General features: G+C 40.1%; 2 protein-coding genes across 2 annotated transcripts in view; one reads left to right on the top strand and one right to left on the bottom strand.

Moving 5' to 3' along the window:
* Positions 1-2233, bottom strand: part of SP110 (SP110 nuclear body protein) — a 54802-nt gene extending 52569 nt beyond the window's left edge. The window contains exon 1 of the mRNA XM_032277953.1: positions 1753-2233. The gene's annotated coding sequence lies outside the window, so the exon portion shown is untranslated. The remainder of the gene's footprint in view (positions 1-1752) is intronic.
* Positions 783-19727, top strand: part of LOC116551681 (nuclear body protein SP140-like) — an 85025-nt gene continuing 66080 nt past the window's right edge. Inside the window, exons 1-4 of the mRNA XM_032277959.1 lie at positions 783-1049; positions 3348-3497; positions 16096-16273; positions 17176-17344. Coding sequence (XP_032133850.1) covers positions 3439-3497; positions 16096-16273; positions 17176-17344 — 406 coding nt within the window. The 5' untranslated portion in view covers positions 783-1049; positions 3348-3438. The remainder of the gene's footprint in view (positions 1050-3347; positions 3498-16095; positions 16274-17175; positions 17345-19727) is intronic.

Below are 19727 nucleotides of genomic sequence, written 5' to 3'. Positions count from 1 at the left end.
AAGGACTGGCTGGCTGGCAGGGACACCCCTTCTCATGCCCCTTTTAAAGATCCCTAATGTACATTGGCTTGTGGGGCCTATGAAAAGGTCCTCTAAACTATTGACCAGGCACAGTGGCTCATGCCTGTAGCTTAGCTAGCACTTTGGGAGGCTGGAGGCAGGCAGAGCACTTGAGGCCAGGAATTCAAGACCGGCCTTGCCAACACGGTAATAATGGGAAAACCTCAACTGTTAATTCACATGCTAGTGATTATGTACTGAGGATCCATTAAAATTATACTATATAACTCTTTTTTACCTCCATTCTGTTGAGGTATAACATTTATTCATTGTAATGTACATTTTACCAAATGTAATTACTGCACCAGTCAAGATATAGACCGTTTATAGGCTGAAAGAGTCACTTGCGCCTATAATCCCAACATCTTGGGAGGTTGAGGCAGGAGGATCACTTACGCCCAGGTGTTTGAGACCAGCCTGGACAACATAGCAAGACCTCATCGCTACAAAACTAAATTTTTAAAAATTTATTGGGTATGGCGGCACACACCTGTAGTCCCTGCTACCAGGGAGGCAGAGGTGGAGAATTGCTTGAGCCTGGGAGGTCAAGTCTCCGGTGACAGGTGACAGAGTGAGACCCTGTCTCAAAAAAAAAAAAAAAAAAAAAAAAAGATATAGACCATTTCTGTCACCCAAGAAAGTTCCTGTGCCCTTTGCAGATAATTCCCTTCTTAAGGCCAACATCAGGTAACCACTGATCTGTTTTCTGTCACTAAGATTAGTTCTGTCTATATTAAAGTTTGTTATTTATCAATGAAAGCACATGGAATGCACTTTTTGGTGTATGGGTTTTTTTTCCTCACATCACACTTTTGAGATTCATCCTTGTTGTGGGTCAGTAATTTATTCTTCTTCAGCAGGTGTGCTGGCCACCAAGATCTTGCTCATTCTGTCTGATCAGCATGATGTCACCAAATGTAATCAATCAGTCTGACAGTCTATGGGATGTCCACGTGATCCAATACCGTTCAACTATATTATGACAAAGGGTAAGTGAGTTAATATAACCTTCCTGGACTGCCTATTTTCTTAGCCTGTCCTCTGGCTTTCCCATACATTCTGTGAGCTACCCAATGTAGTTCTAAGAAATTGACTTTCTGCCTGATTTAGCCAGAGCTGGTTTGGATTACTTTTACTCCCAAATCCTGACTGATAAAAAAATTGGGTAGCAGAGGTTGAATTACAGGCAAGAGATATTCAAGGAAAAATGATAAATCTGGGATTGGTTATCTGACATAATTGGACATAAAAGCAGTGAACATCCCCATCAGCATTCAGAGTCAGGAATTTGGGAGTCATGAGCAAGCAGGGGTGAGCTGGCAAATTAAATTACAGCACTGGATTGTGGTTACAACTCTGCAATTCATTTCCCCAATTCCAGGTGTCAGGTTCTAGCATACTTAGCAAAATAAAGAGAAATCTTTTAGGTAGAATGAAAGCATTCGTTTACCTTTGGGGAGTATCACCTACTTGCCCTAAATCTGGATGGGGGAAGAGAGACAGGAAGCAGGCTGGAGACTTTTGGCCCCACAGGTCACATGGCAGTAAAAGAAGACATGGAGAACCAGGGATGGTCTGATGGTCCTACACGTGCCTGGCCCAGGCGTCCCTTACCCAGGAGAGGTTCTGTAGTGAGCATAGGGAAAAACAAGGCAAATGGGAAATAAAACGGAAATTCCAGGCTGTCCTTACGTGAGTTAACGCATGATGTTGCAGAGCAGGGCTTTCTAGTAGCAGCAGTATCTCTGAAGTCCCAATCTTACCACCAGTCTGCTGGGGAACACCAATGGCCTTGTGCTTATAAGCAAAAGAAGCTGGAAGATTTTCAAAAATGCCAAGTTCACTGGTGTCCTGGGCCTGCCTGCTGCCTACAGGCAGAGAGAAGAGAGAGGCGGGTGCTGGAGCAGCGGGTATTATCTATGCCAGGCCTTGTCGGAGCCCCATGGGACAGCTGTGTTCAACAGAGGCCCAGCTTACTAGCCTTTCTTGTTCTAGAGAGGGAGGGAGGAAGAGCCAGAGAGAGAGAGAGAGAGAGACTGAGAACCAGACATATGCAAGACCTGGTAGTCACAGTGACGCTGCCTGCCTACTGGAAAAGGTGTCTTCATCAGTGTTCTGGAGTCTGTCCCCACCAGATCGGTGTTTGTTCCTTTGGTAGAAAGCAAGCCTAAGTGGGGAGGAGGGTAGAAATTTCTTGTCCTCTGTATTTGCAAACTTATGTATACAAATTTCCTTGCATATGTGTAATGAGCCAGAAAAGATAGGATTCGTGGGCAGATGTTTTGGAAAAATACTACTTTGCCTCTGGCTTTTCAATCTTCACCACTGCTCTGTCACTGGCCCTGGGTTCTACCCACACCCTGGCTCCCATTAGCCCTGTCTTTGACCCATCGTTCTGCCTGGATTTCAAGTCCTGAGATTTTATTAATTATATTTGTTCTTTGCTCCCATTTGTTTATCCCTTGACTTTATGCTGATACAGTGTGTTTTTGTAAATTATTTAACATCCTTCACAGAATGAGGGCTGGGTATAAATGAGAAATTGTGTACAAACATAAATGTCGTACAGCTATCCTGCAGTATCATATTGTCATTGAAGGTCTAGATAATCAGCTCCACATCCTTTCCCTGTCCAATGAGAAGGCTGTCACTTTCCTCAAGATTTCAGTGAGATGGTGGAAGCTCATTTTTTTTCCCCATTACCCCTGGCTGCAGTTGTAAAGTGCCCATGTATTTGAGAAAACTTAGAGTTGCACTTCTCTTGCCCAACCTCAGCACTTGCCTTTGGCTGGAGGAGTTGAGAGAGCTGTCTCTTACCTCTGTCTGCTTTCAAAGAGTGCTAAGGACATCTCCCTCACTTTATAATGCACGGTATTTCAGTTCTCTCTAGGGCCATCTCCAAATACTGGGCCTAACTCATCCAGCCCAGGCTCACCAAGGTGCATGGCTAGCCCTAGAGCCTGACTGAAGATTTGAAACACCTGGTCTTCACTTGCCCCTCTCAGCCACCTCCGCAAGGGGTACGGACAAACGTGGAGTTTGCTTCCTCCTCATGATGCCACCTTATCTCGAAACAACTTTGATCTGCTTGAGTGGAACGACTTTTTCACCCGCTTTCCTTGGCAGGAACAAACGACCCCATCTTCCGTGGCTTCATGGGGCTGGCTCCGCTCCTCCTCCCTTGACTGCAAGACCTAACAGTGATTGGGTGGAGAGAGGACTGTAGAGCTGGCGCACCCAGGTCAGGTGGTTAGACAGTTTCACTTTTCTTCTCTTCTTTGGACCAGCCACAAGGGGCAGCTGGCAGTTTCACCTCAGAGCTGCAGGAAGGGACAGCGGCAGTGAAAATCGAATCAGGTGTGATCCTAGGCTGAGCTCATGGCCCAGCGGGACCAGCAGGGGCAGATGGCAAGTGGAGGCAGAGATCTCAACTTCAGGTGGGTCATCATCTCCTTTCCTGTCTGTCCTTCAGCTCTGGTAGTGTTCCCATTCACGCTTGTTACTTAATGTCTACCCAGCTTCACTCTACAGCTATACAATAGAATGAGGTTACAAATAAATAACAAGGCAATCAGATTTTTTAAATTGCAGGGATTGGCTGTTGGAGAAACTCAAGGGTGCTCTGACTCACATGGTCTTCCTATTTCCTTACATCTGTGAATGGCTGGACTGGAGCTGTTTGAACATCATGCGCCATCTGAGGCTTTGCTGTAGGATTGGATGATTACCCGTGATCTCTGAACCCACTCCTCTCCCCCAGGCCTCCTTTATCCCTACCCCAAAAGACAACTCTGTCTAAAAAAGATCTTTTTAGAAGAATTAAAATCCAAATACCTGTCTGTTGTCACACATTCCAGGCTGTGTAGCTGGGACCAGTTCTGCTCTGAGTGCATTTATGTGGCTCTTAGCCCTAGAATCAGTTCAGGATCTCCGCATACTTGGTAGGAGGAAGTAAAAGCAGATGAGACCCAAGAAAAAATACCAGCAGGTAGAGAGGGAGTGCTGCTTCTGCTATTTTTATTTTTCTGTTCTGGTATGTTTTACATATCTGGTCAGAGAAGCCTGGAAATAATCATTAAAAAACATAAGACAAGACCAGCCTGACCAACATGGAGAACACTAAAAATACAAAATTAGCCAGGCATGGTGGCACATGCCTGTAATCCCAGCTACTTGGGAGGCTGAGGCAGGACAATCGCTTGAACCAGGGAGACAAAAGTTGCGGTGAGCCGAGATTGCGCCACTGCACTCCAGCCTGGGCAACAAAAACAAAACTCTGTCTGAAAAAAAATAAAAATAAAAAAAACAAGTATGTTAATACAGCCATTCTTTCCTATCTGTGGATTCTGTATCCATGAATCTAACCAACCATGAAAGCAAAATATTTTTAAAAAATTAAAAACATTAATAACAACAATAAAAAGTAACATAAAAATCTAAAATATACAGTGTAACTATTTGGCATTTACATTGTATTAGGTATTTTAAGTAATCTAGAGATGATTTAAAATATACAGGAGTATGTGCATAGATTCCATGCCAATACTACACCTTTTATATCAGGGACTTGAGCATCCATGGATTTTGGTATCCATAGAGGGTCCTGGAACCCATTCCCCCCAGATACCAAGGGATGACTTGACATTCTTAATAAAAATGAAAACAATGTGTGGAATGTAAAAGTGTATGGAAACTTGTCTAATTGGGACTCTGTGCCAAGGCTACTTCTGGCACTGGTACAGCCCCAAGAAGGCAACAGTTTTTGCTGCCACCAAGAGCAGTGGTGGCACCAGGCTGGTTTTCAGTGCTCAGTGCCACCACTCCCAGGCAGGCATCCCAGTCATCTTTCACTTGCTCTCTAGCGAGGGGAAGATGAGCCAGTGGAACTCAAAGTCCAGCCAGCCTATGGTCACCAAGCAGGAAAAAGATAGCACTGAGAGGTGACAATGGAGTAATGCTGACCTCAGAGAATGAGTTAAGAAGTGTTGCCTCTGCTTTTATTTTTGGAAGAAATTGAGGAGAATGACGTCATTTCTTCCCTAAGTGCCTGGTGGGATTAGCTAGTAATACCATCTGGGTCTAGGACTTTCCTTTCTGGAGGGCTATTAATTATTGATTCACATTTCTTTAATAGATATAGGCCTATTCAGACAATCTATCTTTTGTGCAAGTTTGGTTATTTTGTCTTTTAAAGAATTTGTTCATTTCATCTGTTACCAAATTTGTAGGTGTAGAATCCATAGTTTCCCTTTATTACCTTTTCATTGTTGATGGAATTCACGGTGATGACCCATCTTTCATTCTGATAATTTCTGTCTTCTCTATTTTTTTCTCTGTTAGCCTGGCTAGAGGTTTATTAATTTTAGCAGTTGTTTCAAAGAATCAGCTTTTGGTTTCATTGAGTTTCTCTAATGTTTTCCTCTTTCAATTTCATTAATTTTCACTTTAATGTTTATTATTTATTTTCTGCTTGCATCAGAGGCTTAAATTGCTCTTTTATTTCTCTGGTTTCCTCAGATGAAAGCTTATTGATTTAGATATTTTTTTTCTTTTTTCTTTTTTGAAATGGAGTCTCACTTTGTCACCATGCTGAAGTGCAGTGGCACGATCTCGGCTCACTGCAACCTCTGCCTCCCAGGTTCAAGCGATTCTCCTGCCTCAGCCTCCCGAGTAGCTGGGATTACAGGCACCCACCACCACACTCAGCTAATTTTTGTTGTTGTTGTTGCATTTTTAGTAGAGATGAGTTTTCACCATCTTGGCCAGGATGGTCTCAATTTTTTGACCTCGTGATCCGCCCACTTTGGCCTTCCAAAGTGCTGGGATTATAGGCATGAGCCATCAAGCCCAGACTCTTCTTTTCTATTATATGCATTTAATACTTTGCATTTCCTTCCAAGTGCTGCTTTTGTTGCATCTCATTCATTTTAATGTTATTTTCCTTTTCATTTAGTTCAAAATATTTTAAAATTTCTTTTGAGACTTCTTCTTTGACCCTAGAACTATGTTGGTTAATCTGGAAATATTTTGGAATTTTCCAGCTATTTTTCTGTTACTGATTTCTAGTTTATGGTCTGAGAACAAACTTTTATGATTTCTATTCTTTTAAATTTGTTAAAGTATGTTTTATGGCCCAAAATGTGGTACATCTTGGCAAATATTCTATGTGAGCTTAAAACGTACATGCATTCTGCTGTTGTTAAATGGAGTATCATATAAATGTCAGTTAGATCAAGTTAATGGCTATTGCTGTTCAGGTCAACTATATCTGTACTGATTTTCTGCCTGTGTGATATATCAATTAATAAAAAGGAAGTGTTGAAGTCTTCCACAATAGTAGTGAATTTATCTATTTCTCTTTATAATTCTATCCTTTTTTGTCTCATGTATTTTGCCATTAGTTTGTTAGCTACATGCACATTAAGGATTGCACACCTTCTTGGAGAATTGACTCTTTTATCATTATATGATACCCCTCTTTAATCCCTGGCAATTTTCCTTGTTCTGAAGCTGCTTTGTCTGGAATTGATATAGCTACTATCACTTTTCTATGATTAGTGTTGGCATGGTACATCTTGCTCCATCCCTTTATGTTTAACCTATCTGTATTTTTATATTTAAAATGGCTTTCTTACAGACAATGTATGGTTGGGTGTTTTATGTTTTTTATGTACTCTGTTGATCTCGTCTTTTAATTGGTGTTTTTAGACAATTCATATTAAAGTGATTATTAATGTAGTTAGATTGATATCTACCACACTTGTAAATGTTTCATTGTACCTATTGTTTTTATTTTTTCCTTCCTTTTTTCCTGCCTTTTCTTTTATTGTTTTATTGAGCATTTTGTGATTCTATTTTCTCTCCTTTCTTAGCATATCAATTATACTTCTTTTAAAACATTTTTAGTGGTTTCCCTGAAGTTTGTAATATATGTTTACAGCTAATTATGTTCATTTTAAATTATACAATATCACTTCATGAGTGGAGAATACGTCATGCAGCTGAATGTCACAAATTCTGCCCTCTTGTTTTTTTAACTGTGAAATGACTGGCAGTGTTAAAAAGAACAGGAGGGCTTCCAGTCATTTCACTTATTTAGGTTCCATAATCAATCATTACATTGTTAATACTATTAGTTTGAACAAACAGCTACATTTTAGGTCAAGGTGGAGTAGGAAAAACGAAAACCTTTTATTATATCTGCATTTATTTCTTCTCTGATGCTCTTTCTTTCTCTATGTAAGTCTGAGTTTCTGGCCCATATCATTTTCCCTTTGCACGAAGAAATTCTTTTAACATTTCACACGGAGTAGGCTATCTGGCAATGAATTCCCCTCAGTTTCTGTTTGAGAAAATCTTTATTTCTCCTTTACTTGAAGGTTAATTTTACAGGATATAGAAATCTACATAGGCTTTTTTTTTCTTTCATCACTTTATTTCCACTTTCTTTGCTTGCATGGTTTTTAATGAGAAATCTGATGTAATTTTACCCTTGTTTTTTTCACAGGTAAGGATGTTTCCCCCCATCCCCTGGATTTTTAAAATATTTTTTTCTGTCTTTGGTATTCTGTAGTTTGAATATAAAATTGTAATTGCCAAACTAGATTCTTCTTGTCCACTGCCCAGAAAAGCCACACACCGAGACCAATAGGAATTGCAGCAGAGAAAGAACTTAATAATCGCATGGCCCGCCAAGTGGGAGATGTTTCTCAAATCCATCTCCCCAAGAATTCAGAGACTAGGCTTTTTTAAAGGGTAGTTTGGCAGACAGAGGTCTGGGGAACGGGGAAATGCCGATTGCTTGGGTTGGGATGAAATTGCAGGGGGTTGAAGCTGTGTTCTTGTGCCGTGTCACTTCCTGGGTGGGGGTCACAGTACCTGGTTACCATTCCTGTGGTACTAGCAGGTCCATTAGATTGCAAGGTCTGAAAAATGCCTCAAACATCAGTCTTAGGTTTTACAATAGTGAAGTTATCTGTAGGAGCAATTGGGGTGGTTACGAATCTTGTGACCTCCAGCTACATGACCCCTGAACCATAATTCTAATCTTGTAGCCAATTTGTTAGTTTTACCAAAGTGGTTTTGATCACAGAGCAAGGAGGGGGTAACTTTTGGGAAGGGATTGTTATAATCTTTGTTTTAAAGTTAAACTATAAACTAGCTTGGCATACACCCAGAAATGAGCAAGGACGGCTTGTGAGGTTAGAAGCAAAATGGAGTCAGTTAATTTTGGTTTCTCTCACTGTCATATTAATTTTTGCAAAGGTAGTTTCAGTATGTCTAAGTTTAGATCATCTGACATTTATGCAGCTTGGTGTTCGATGAGCTTCCGGAATCTGTGATTTGTTGTCTGTTATTAATTTTGGAAAATTCTAGGCTATTACTACTTGAATATTTCTTCTGCTGTATTTTCTCTTTCTTCTCTATTATTGCAGTTAAATACCTGTTACACTTTCTGAAATTATTCCAGCATCCTTAGATATTGGGTTCTGTTTTGCTTTTTTTTTTTTTTTTTTTTTTTTTTTTTTTTTTTTTCTGAGACGGAGTTTCGCTCTTGTTACCCAGGCTGGAGTGCAATGGCGCAATCTCGGCTCACCGCAACCTCCGCCTCCCGGGTTCAGGCAATTCTCCTGCCTCAGCCTCCTGAGTAGCTGGGATTACAGGCACGCGCCACCATGCCCAGCTAATTTTTTGTATTTTTAGTAGAGACGGGGTTTCACCGTGTTGACCAGGATGGTCTCGATCTCTTGACCTCGTGATCCACCCGCCTCGGCCTCCCAAAGTGCGGGGATTACAGGCGTGAGCCACCGCGCCCGGCCTGAGAAGTTTCTTTTGACACATCTTCAACTCAATCCCATTTTTTTCTCTTTGCTTTTCAATTTGAGAAGTTTCTTTTGACACATCTTCAACTCAATGATTTTTCCCTTGGCCATGCCCAGGCTACTGATGAACCCATCAAAGGCATTCTTAATTTCTGTTACATTGCTTTTTATTTCTAGCATTTCCTTTTTCATTGTGTCTTTGAGTTGCCATCTTTCTGCTCACTTAACCACCTGTTCTTGCGTATTGTCTGCTTTTTTCTTTAGAGCCCTTAACATATTAATTAACCATAGTTGTTTTAAATTTCTAACTAAAAATTTGAAAATCCATCATATCTGAGTCTGATTTTGATGATTACTTTGTCTCTTCACACTGTGTTACTGCTTGCCTTTTGGCATGTCTTATAAATTATTTTTAAGTCAGACATAATACCTTTTTTTAAGGTAATAGGAAAAAATAAGCATTCAGTGTGAGGTCTCATATTAATCTGGGTTGGAAATGGGCCATATCTAATGTTTGTTCTAGCAAGTAGGTGGCAAAGATGTCAAATTCCTTTTTTTTTTTTTTTTTTTTTTTTTTTTTTGAGACGGAGTCTCACACTGTTGCCTGGGCTGGAATGCAATGGCGCATCCTCTGCCTCACAGGTCCAGGCAATTCTCCTGCCTCAGACTCCCGAAGTAGCTGGGATGCAGGTGCCCACCACCACACCCAGCTAATTTTTTGTATTTTTAGTAGAGATGGGGTTTCACCATGTTGGCCAGGCTGATCTGGAACTCCTGACCTCATGATCTGCCCACCTCAGCCTCCCAAAGTGCTGGGATTACAGGCGTGAGCCACCGCGCCAGGTCAACTTTCTTGTTTTTCTTTCCCCTGCTTTCTTTGGGTTTCTCTGAGAACTCCTTTTTAAATAGCCTATTTCTAGTAGCCCTTCCAGCTGTAATCTGCTGTTATTATACAGGAGCCCTGTTGATGAGATGGTAAGGTGTCAGAGTAGAAGTGGTCTATAATCTCATGATTACATCCCGATCTTTTAATGCAACTGCACCCCTGGACTGTTACTTTTAAAATAATTTTTCCCTCCACACTTTTTAGAAGTGACAGGATGGCCAGAAGGGGATAGATTTTGGTAGCAGCCCTTCCCCTAGAATGGTTAAAGCATTGTCCCTGGAGAGTGGGCCTTTGTTATGGGGAATGCTTTGGAGTTTTAAAAAACTTTTCTTTTCCCTCCTCCTGCCAGAAGGCTGAAGAGATTTTTCTTGGGGTTTCTAGAGGTAAAATCTACAAAAGTTTGGGGGCCTGCCCTGAGAGGATGCCCCAGGAGTTTCTCACATTCATGCTGCTCCACACTCAGCCTCCAGCAGTTCATCAAACATACCATTTCTGTGTTCCTCCCAGCCTAGGACTCCAGTGCCTTCTGCCCTAGGTGGCTGATCTTGGTTGATTCTCTGGATTTGCCTCTATCTCCAGATTTTAGGATGGCAGTTTGCCTTGTGGCTTCCGTTCTTTGAGAGATAGAAGGAAAGTAGTTAATTTGTAGTTTGTTCAGCTGGGTTTTTGTTGCTGTTGTGAGGACGGGAGCAATGACTTTCCAATGTCTTTGCATGTTGAAGCTAAAACCAGCGGTTTAGTGAACTTTTACATTTTTGTCAGTTTAGACTTTTTTCTTAAGACAAACTTTCTTTCTGTTTTTAATTTTAGTTTTATTATAGTATTATCTTAGAGCCAGAGCAAGTCACCTGTTCAATTTCTCTTCACTATTATTTATTGAAATTACTTCAGGGCCAAATACATGGCATGTTCTTATATATTTAACACAGAGTTGTTAAAAAATCAATTTTGCTGATTTAAAAAACTTATATTTTGTGTATTTTTGTTCTTTATTTTAATCTACTTGAGAAGCTAAGAATTGGAAGTGAAATCTTTTTTAACAACCATGAAATATTTTTTCATTAGTAATCTTTAATCTTGCTTTTAAAATATGAGTATTGAGAATTTTACCTTCTTTCTCATTTGTATTTCCTTAATGAAACTTACCCATCTTTTGACAGTTAACATTTTTAATGTTACTTTATCTTTGTTGTGTCTCTTATAGTTAGATTCTATTTTTACTATTTATACTTTAAGATGGTAACTTAATCTGTTTTAAATACCTTGTTGCTTATGAATTTTTTTATTTTTTTATTTTATGCCTCTTTATTTTCTATAAAAAAGCGTGTGTTTTTCTTTCTCATTATTTTGTAAAGTTTATAGCCTCATTCTGACTATTTGTTACACTTGGGTTTCTAATTAATTATTTAATTAATTAGAGAGCATCAACTGTGTAACTGTATCATTTGAATTTTTATTTGAGATGTTATTTAACTCAATTTTTTACTTGTCCTCACTTAATTTAAGAAAAACTTTAAAATAGGATCTAAAGTTTAAGATCAAATCACTATAATTTTATTATATGCAGTATATGTTCTCTCTTTTTATAACAGTACTTCTCAAATATTTAGATTCAGGCTATTTTTATATTCTTAAAAATTATCAGGAACCCCAAAGAGTTGGCTTTTGTTTATTGAGTTATATCTATTGCTGTTTATCATATTAGCAATTAAAACTTTGAACACTTAAAAATATTTATTCATTTAGGAATAATAGTAGTGAATTTATTATCTATGAAAATAAGTGATATATTTTTATGAAAAATAATAAAACTTTTCGAAATAGAAATAAGTTAGCATTGCTTTACATGTTTACATATCTTTTAAATACCAGTAGAAGGCAGCTGGGCTCTCCTATCTGCTTCTGCATTCAATCTGTTGTGACATCACAGACCATTTAGCCTCTGGAAAATTTCACTGTATCTTCATGAAAGAATGAGAGAAAAAAATGGAAAATAATACATTATTTTGAGAATAGTTTTCCCTTGGTGACACCTGAAAGGGTCTTACAAATCCTAGGGTGTCCCTAAGCCCCACTTTGAGAATTACTGTTCTAAGATCATTGACAATTTTTAGACATCAGTATTTTAACTGGTTTTAGGGATGCTTCCAGTTCCTTTACAATAAGGCTTTACTGATACTGATCTCTTGATTCTGTTGCTGTAGTACATCATCACATAATTTGTCCCACACAGTGTCAGTAAAAATGGAGCATGGTGCTCTATAGGAACAAACAACTCCCAAATCTCAATAGGTCACCAGGCCTCTGCTCAGAGGACCCTCATCGTGGACTCTGTCTCTGGCTGAGGAGCAGCCACCCCATCTGAAATGACAGTCACTGTGGTAGAGGAACAGAGAGCATGCCTAACTAGGTGCTGGCTCTGAGCTTTTCTGCCAGAGTGATACCCATTGCTCCAAGGGAGATATAATCTTACCTTGGCCCAGAAGAAAAGAACATTGAAAAATGTGTGACCAACACAGAGGGTGAATGAACAGAATATTTTTTGAGTCCTTGTATATCTAAGTATTGATTGTGCCCTTATACATGAATAATTGAACAGGGTGTACATTTTTCAATTTTAATTATTTTTGCCCCATTCTCAAGAATTGGATGGGTGTACATTTTTCAGTAGTTTCCTTTTGCCTCTAGCTTTATAGGCTTGCATAATTATTTTAGACATTTAGGGTTTCAAATTTACTTGTTTTTCCCTTTAGGATTTTTCCCCATTTATGCATATTGTGGGAAATTATTCCCCCTTTATGTTATAACAAGTTTGGTTCAGTTTTTTTAAAATTTCACAATCATTTTTAATTTCCAAGGTCTCTGTCTTATTTTCTGGTTGTTTCTTTCCTGCATGGCATTTTTGGTACAATATATTCTCTTTCTATATTACTATATATATATATATATATATTTTTTTTTTTTTTTTTTGAGATGGAGTCTGCTCTGTCACCCAGGCTGGAGTGGAATGGTGCTCCAAAATAATATATTATTATGAGACTAGTTTTACCCTGGTGACACCACTTACTGCAACCTCCACCTCCTGGGTTCAAGTGATCCTCCTGCCTCAGCCTCCTTAGTAGCTGGGATTATAGGCGCACACCACCATGCCTGGCTAATTTTTGTATTTTTACCAAAATGGGGTTTTACCATGTTGGTCAGGCTGGTTTTGAACTCCTGACCTCCTGATGTGCCCACCTTTGCCTCCCAAAGTGCTGGGACCACAGGTGTGAGCCACCATACCCAGTAGATAATATTTGTTTTTCAGAAATTCTTTTTTGTTCCCTGAAACATCTCTATTTCTGCTAGGGTAATTTTTTGCCTTTTGCTTATCTTGGTTTTACTCCTTGATGTTGTAGCTTTCCCCAAATGCTTGTGGTCTGTTGTAGTCTGTTCATGCTTACCAGCAAGATGTTGAAAAGCAAACCTGGAACTCCATTTAATGGGATGGACTTGCAAACTTGTGGGCTTGGCTGAGGGAATACCGAATGCCTGAAGGTGAAAGCCTTTTCTCTGAGTCATCTATATTTTTCTTAAGAAGAAACCTCCAGGCTGGGCGTGGTGGCTCACACCTGTAATCCCAGCACTTTGGGGGGCCGAGGCAGGTGGATCACGAGGTCAGGAGTTCAAGACCAGACTGGCCACCATGGTGAAACCCCGTCTCTACTAAAAAATACAAGCAAATAAACAAAAACAACAACAACAACAAAAATTAACTGGGCATGGTGGCTTGTGCCTGTAATCCAAGCTACTTGGGAGGCTGAGGTAGGAGAATTGCTTGAACCGGGACCCAGGAGGCGGAGGGTGCAGTGAGCCGGTATCATGCCACTGCACTCCAGCCTGGGCTACAGAGAGAGACTCCATCTCAAAAAAAAAAGAAAAAAAAAAAAAGAAAAAAAAAAAAAGAAAAGAAACCTCCAGTCATCTGCCTGAGTTTGGGTGTTCTGTGTTGTAGAGCAAACTGTTTTTTCTCGATTTTCATCTCTGCATCTCCTTCTCAACTACCACTGCATCCCTCGGACACTGCAGGACACGCTGGATCCTTTTCTGACCTCAGGAAGCTTCCTCCATCTGTGATAGTGATGAGCACCCCCTCACCACTTTTCTCTTTCATACTTAGGTTTGAATTTCTCATCTAATTCCTTTCTCTTTGTCATTGTGACTTTAATTCCTTTACTATCATTTTAGGGGTTACTCTAGTGAGAGAGGAGAAAAACAGTTGTCATTAATCAACCATTTTAAACCAGAAGTAATTTTCTTTTTTAAAAGAATTGAATGGATAAATGATGCAGGTTTGAGGAATGGGAAATCTGAATGATTCTCTATTCTATCCTGATGCCTGTTTGAGGAATGGGACGTCCCAATGACCCTTTTATGGCGGGATAAAAGAAAAATCCTGTAAGTCTTCATACCATTTGGAAATATAGATAAAATTGTTAAGGCCTATTAGCAAGGAGAACGATTTAGCAGGTAAGAATCAGAACTACAGGCCAGGCACGGTAGCTCACGCCTGTAATCCCAGCACTTTGGGAGGCCTAGGTGGGTGAATCATGAGGTCAGGAGTTTGAGACCAGCCTGGCCAATATGGTGAAACCCTGTCTCTACTAAAAAAATACAAAAATTAGCTGGGCATGGTGGCGCATGCCTGTAGTCCCAGCTACTCAGGAGGTTGAGGCAGAAGCATCACTTGAATCCGGGAGACGGAGGTTGCAGTGAGCCAAGAATCACACCACTGCACTCACTGTGGGTGACAGAAAGAGACTCTGTCTCGTCTCAAAAAAAAAAAAAGAATCAGAACTACAAACTTTTGTGAGTTTAAAAATTAATTTCCCAGGCATAGCCTTAAAGTTTGAAATCCAGACACGTGCACACAAATGTTCATTGCAGCACTGTTTACAATAGCAAAGACCTGGAACCAACCCAAATGCCCATCGACAATAGACTGAATAGGGAAAATGTGGCACATATACACCATGGAATATTATGCAGCCATCAAAAATGATGAATTTGTGTCCTTTGTAGGGACATGGATGAACCTGGAAACCATCATTCTCAGCAAACTGACAGAAGAGCAGAAGATCAAATACTGCATGTTCTCACTCATAGGCGGGTGTTGAACAATGAGAACACATGGACACAGGGAGGGGAGCACTACACACCGGGGTCAGTTGTGGGGAAATAGGGGAGGGATGGTGGGGGATGGGGAGCTGGGGAGAGATAGCAAGGGGAGAGATGCCAGATGTAGGTGATGGGGAGGAAGGCAGCAAATCACACTGCCACGTGTGTACCTATGCAACAATCTTGCATGTTCTTCACATGTACCCCAAAACCTAAAATGCAACAAAATAAATAAATGGGGGAAAAAAAATAAAAAAATAAATAAAAGTTTGAAATCCAGAGGTCTCCATATATCACCTCTGTAGGCAAGTTTAGACAGATCAATGTATCCTAGTTTTGCATATTCACACAAGTCTCTGTGTTGGACCAGAGAAAGAATGATCTTCTTGTGACTACTCTTAATCAAACCTTACCAGATGAGAGTCTTTGAACCAATTTTATGATGCAGACTGCCACCCTCCCTCTGCAGTTACAGATGAAGGAGGTACATCTCCTTTACGTCTCCTAAGATTTCCTCTCTTTGTTGTTAACTAAGAAGACTTGCAGTTCAGGGTTAGGTTCTGTGATATCTCAGTCAGCTTTTTATTTCTTTCTCTGTAAGTTAAAGTTCTCCAGAGAAACAAAACCAATGGGATGTGTGTATACAGAGAAAGAGATTTGCTATAAGGAATTGGCTCTTGCAGTTATGAAGGCTGGCAAGTCCAAAATTTGTAGTGTGGGCCTGCTGGTTGGAGACCTAGGAGAGCTGATGGTGCAGTTCCAGTCTGAATGCAGCCTGCTAGAAGATTCTTTCTTTCTTGGGGACACTTGTCTTTTTGTTCTATTCAGGCCTTCGATGGGTTGGGCAAGCCCCATCTGCATGATGGAAGGCAATCTGCCCTACTTCAAATTCACCGATTTAAATAATCTTATCCAAAACACCCTCCAAGTCTCTTTATAATAGTTTGATTGGAGCAGTGTGAGACTTTTTACTTCTATGTACAGACCGTTCCTCTTTTCTACCTTGATTTTTTCCAAAAGAAATAAATTCCGTTTATTGTGGTTTCCCCACAAGAATGTCTGTTTTACACATGTTGGTTCTCCATTGACCATTCTTCATGTCTAAAATCTTCTAGCCACCACCTCTCAGAAACTCAGTGTCTATTTCCACATTTTATCTTTGTTTCTTAGGATGGTCACAGAGATCCAGAACGTAGAGGGTCAGAACCTGCAGGAGCAGGTTTTCCCTGAGCCCATCTTCAGGTTCTTCAGGGAACACAAGGTGGAGATTGCAAGTGCAATAACAAGGCCATTTCCTTTCCTTATGGGCCTCCGAGACCGCTCCTTCATCTCTGAGCAGATGTATGAGGTAAGTAAGAATTTCCAAATGATGGTAAACCGGGTCCACACTCAATTATGCCAAACTTTAAGATGCAATGAACAGGCTGAAGGACCTCCTGTGAGTGGGGACCTTCACCATCCTGCAAGTTAGGCGGTGACAGGAGAAGCAGGCATCACAGAAAACATCCGTTCTTCTGTAGTAAATGTTGGGGAGGGGTGTGGTCAGGGAGGTGGGGCAGGGCAGAGAATGAGAATGCTGTATGATCATCCTAGGTAACGTATACAATCTAATGGTAGCCAAAATTCAAGTACATAAGTGAGCTTGGCAGCATTCCATTACAAAACCTACTTAGTTGAAACACTTGAGCCTGAGATTTTTGAAACTCACAGGGAAGGTGTGTCATGTTAGGATACATTTGGAAGTGGATGCTTGCTACTCTCTCTCCAAATCATTGATTGATCTCTGGACATTCCTAGAGCCCCAGAAGGCAAGTAAATGTTAGCAGAGGATGCCCTTAGGGATACTGAGGACAAGCCTTCAGTTTGTCTTTGTGAATTTTCTGTGCCCTTTGGCCAGGAGTCACCTTAGGGGGCTGGTTGATTGGCTTCCTGGAGCGAGTCAGGCCAGGACAATCCTAGTAATGGTTATTATCCACACAACAGAATGGCCTCTCACGACTTAAGGCCACTCCTGAAGTAACCTGGCCAGGCTCTAAAGGCCCACAACACATCTCTCCTCTCAAGTGTACAACAATGTCAGGGAGTCAGGTTCAAAAAATTAGAGTATTTTCATGGTAGAGGACATTTAAGAAGTCATCCAAATATATGCAAAATTCTAACATTTCACAAGAGAACAGCTGTTCTATCTCCACAAATTTTTTATAACCCACAAATTTCTAACTACATAATTCTCCATTTAATATTTTTAAGCATTTTCAAGAAGCTTTTAGAAACCTGGTCCCAGTGGCAAGAGTGATGTACTGTGTACTCAGTGAACTGGAGAAGACGTTTGGCTGGTCACATCTGGAAGCGTTGTTCAGCAGGGTTAACCTGATGGCCTATCCTGATTTAAACGAGGTTTACAGAAGCTTCCAAAATGGTAACTATATTTCTCAACAATTTTGGGGGATTCAAGCCCATTTCTTTCATTGATTCATTCTTTCACTCTTCATTAATATTTGACAAATGTTTGATGAGAAACTATTACATGCCAAGCCCAGGGGGAGTATAATGATGAAAAACACACATGTCCTATGTCCTTATGGAGTTTGCTTATAATGGGAATCACAAACGTTAACCAAGTAATCCTGCAATTGGTTGCTCAGCCAGGACTTGACTTTGATGCTGTAAAACATAGGATTGAAGTCTCCATTTTTTTGAAGGAAGACATGCGTGATGCCTTTTCATAGGAAAGGAGGGAGCCCTCTTTGATACTTGCAGACATGTTCAAAGATAAAAAGATTTTCTTTGTATTAGAAAATTTATCATTCAGTGCAGTCCTGTGTCAACTTGTTTCTCCAAACTAAGAGTGGAGAAGTCATGAGGGAGCCCAGCACATACTGGTACACTGAGGAGGAGTGGCATGTGAAAGCTATGAAGACTGAAAAGCGGGTTGGTTGGGGGCTTTCAGAACCATGTGGTTGAATTGCAGAGTGTGGGAGAGAGGGTTTGGGAGCTGGTTCTGGAGAAAGAAGTTAGAGTGAATTCTGGAGGAATTGACACCCTGTGCTAAGGAATTTGGAGTCTATTTTTTGGAAAATAAAGAAGCAATAAGGGGCATTTAAATAGGGGAAAAGTAAAATAAGTCAGTATGAAGAATGAGTTGTGTTGATTTGTGAATACCATACCTTGATTCAAAAAAGAGCTATCTCACTTTTATATTATGATACATCCGAGTCAGAACAAGGTCTAGAGGAAATCAAACACTGTGCAGGCCTCCTTTAGTTTCTACAAGGGATTGGTTTCAGGAATACCCACCACCCTCAGTCCTGGATACTCAAGTTCCTTATATAAAATGGCATAGTTTTATTTGTATATAACTTACGCACATCCACCAGTATATTTTAAATCATCTCTAGATTACAGTACCTAATACAATGTAAATGCTATGTAAATAGTTGTTAAATTGTATTTTTCATTTAGTTATTTTTAATTTTTCTATTGTTATTTATTTATTTTTTGAGACGGAGTTCACTCTATCACCCAGGCTGAAGTGCAGTGGAGTGATATTGGCTACTGCAACCTCCACCTCCTGGGTTCAACTGATTTTCCTGCCTCAGCCTCCTGGGATTACAGTCACCTGCCATCACACCCAGCTAATTTTGTGTATTTTTGGTAGAGACTGGGTATCGCCATGTTGGTGAGGCTGGTCTTGAACCCCCAACCTCAGGTGATCTGCCCTCCTTGGCTTCCCCAAATGCTGGGATTATAGGCATGAGCCACTGTGCCTGGCCTGTTATTTTTTATTTTTAAACTTTTTCCCATATTTTTAATTGAAGTTAGGTGAATCCATGGATCCCCACCCCAACTGTACCTAGGCACAAATTTTGAGTCAATATTATATTTTAACTAGGGTGTTCCAGGCTGTGAGGATGAAGGGAATGATGTTATTTCTACTGCCCACATCTCAGGGGCTCTTATTTTGCCTGTGGACTGTGGGGATCCCGCTGGCCCCAACATCCACATCTCATAGGTTAGTTTCTGGCACTTCCTGTTTTTGGGTGACAGGCACCCGAGGCTCACCACTGCCCACTCCCTTGGACTATGAGTAGAAATGTGAGAAATGGGCAGAAATAGAATGAGTTGTAAAAAGATTGAAAAAGAGGTAAAAAAGAAAGGAAGAAAAAGAAAGAAACGGCCACTTCTGCTACACAACGTCCAGAAAAAATAATTCAAGTTGGATCACAAATCTAGAAATTAAGACTAAAAGTATAAAGCTTCTAGAAGAAAACATAAGACAGCGTCTTTGCAAACTGAGAGTAGGCAGTAATTTGTTATACGGAACGCAAAAAATATGGATCATAAAAGAAAAACTTGGTAAGTGAGATGTCACCAAATTAAAAACTACCCATCCAAAGTCACCATTAAGAAAAGGAAAAACAAGCCAAGACTGGGAGAAAATATTTGCAATATACATATCTAACAAAGGATTGTACTCACAATATATGAAGAACTCCTATAAATGAATAATAAAAAGACACACCACCAATTCAAAAAATAGACAAATGATTTGAACAAACACTTCAGGACAGGAGATATAAAATGTCCAACAAGAACAAAAAGTGTATGACATTATTAATCCTGAGGGAAATGCAAATTAAAGTCAGAGCGAGGTGTCATTCACTCACCAGAATTGCTGAAATTAAAAAGACTGACAATACCAAATGCTGATGAGAATATGGAGCAATTGGACCTCCCATCCCTTGCTGGTAGGAATGTAAAATGATAAATAACACTTTGGGAAAGTGCCTGGCAATTTCCTA

Source organism: Sapajus apella, unplaced genomic scaffold (assembly GCF_009761245.1).
Source record: "Sapajus apella isolate SASKATOON/1434 unplaced genomic scaffold, GSC_monkey_1.0 scaffold10, whole genome shotgun sequence".
Taxonomy (NCBI): Eukaryota; Metazoa; Chordata; class Mammalia; order Primates; family Cebidae; genus Sapajus; species Sapajus apella.
The sequence above is the reverse complement of the archived record's forward strand: the minus strand, read 5'-3'. Positions and strand labels throughout refer to the sequence as shown.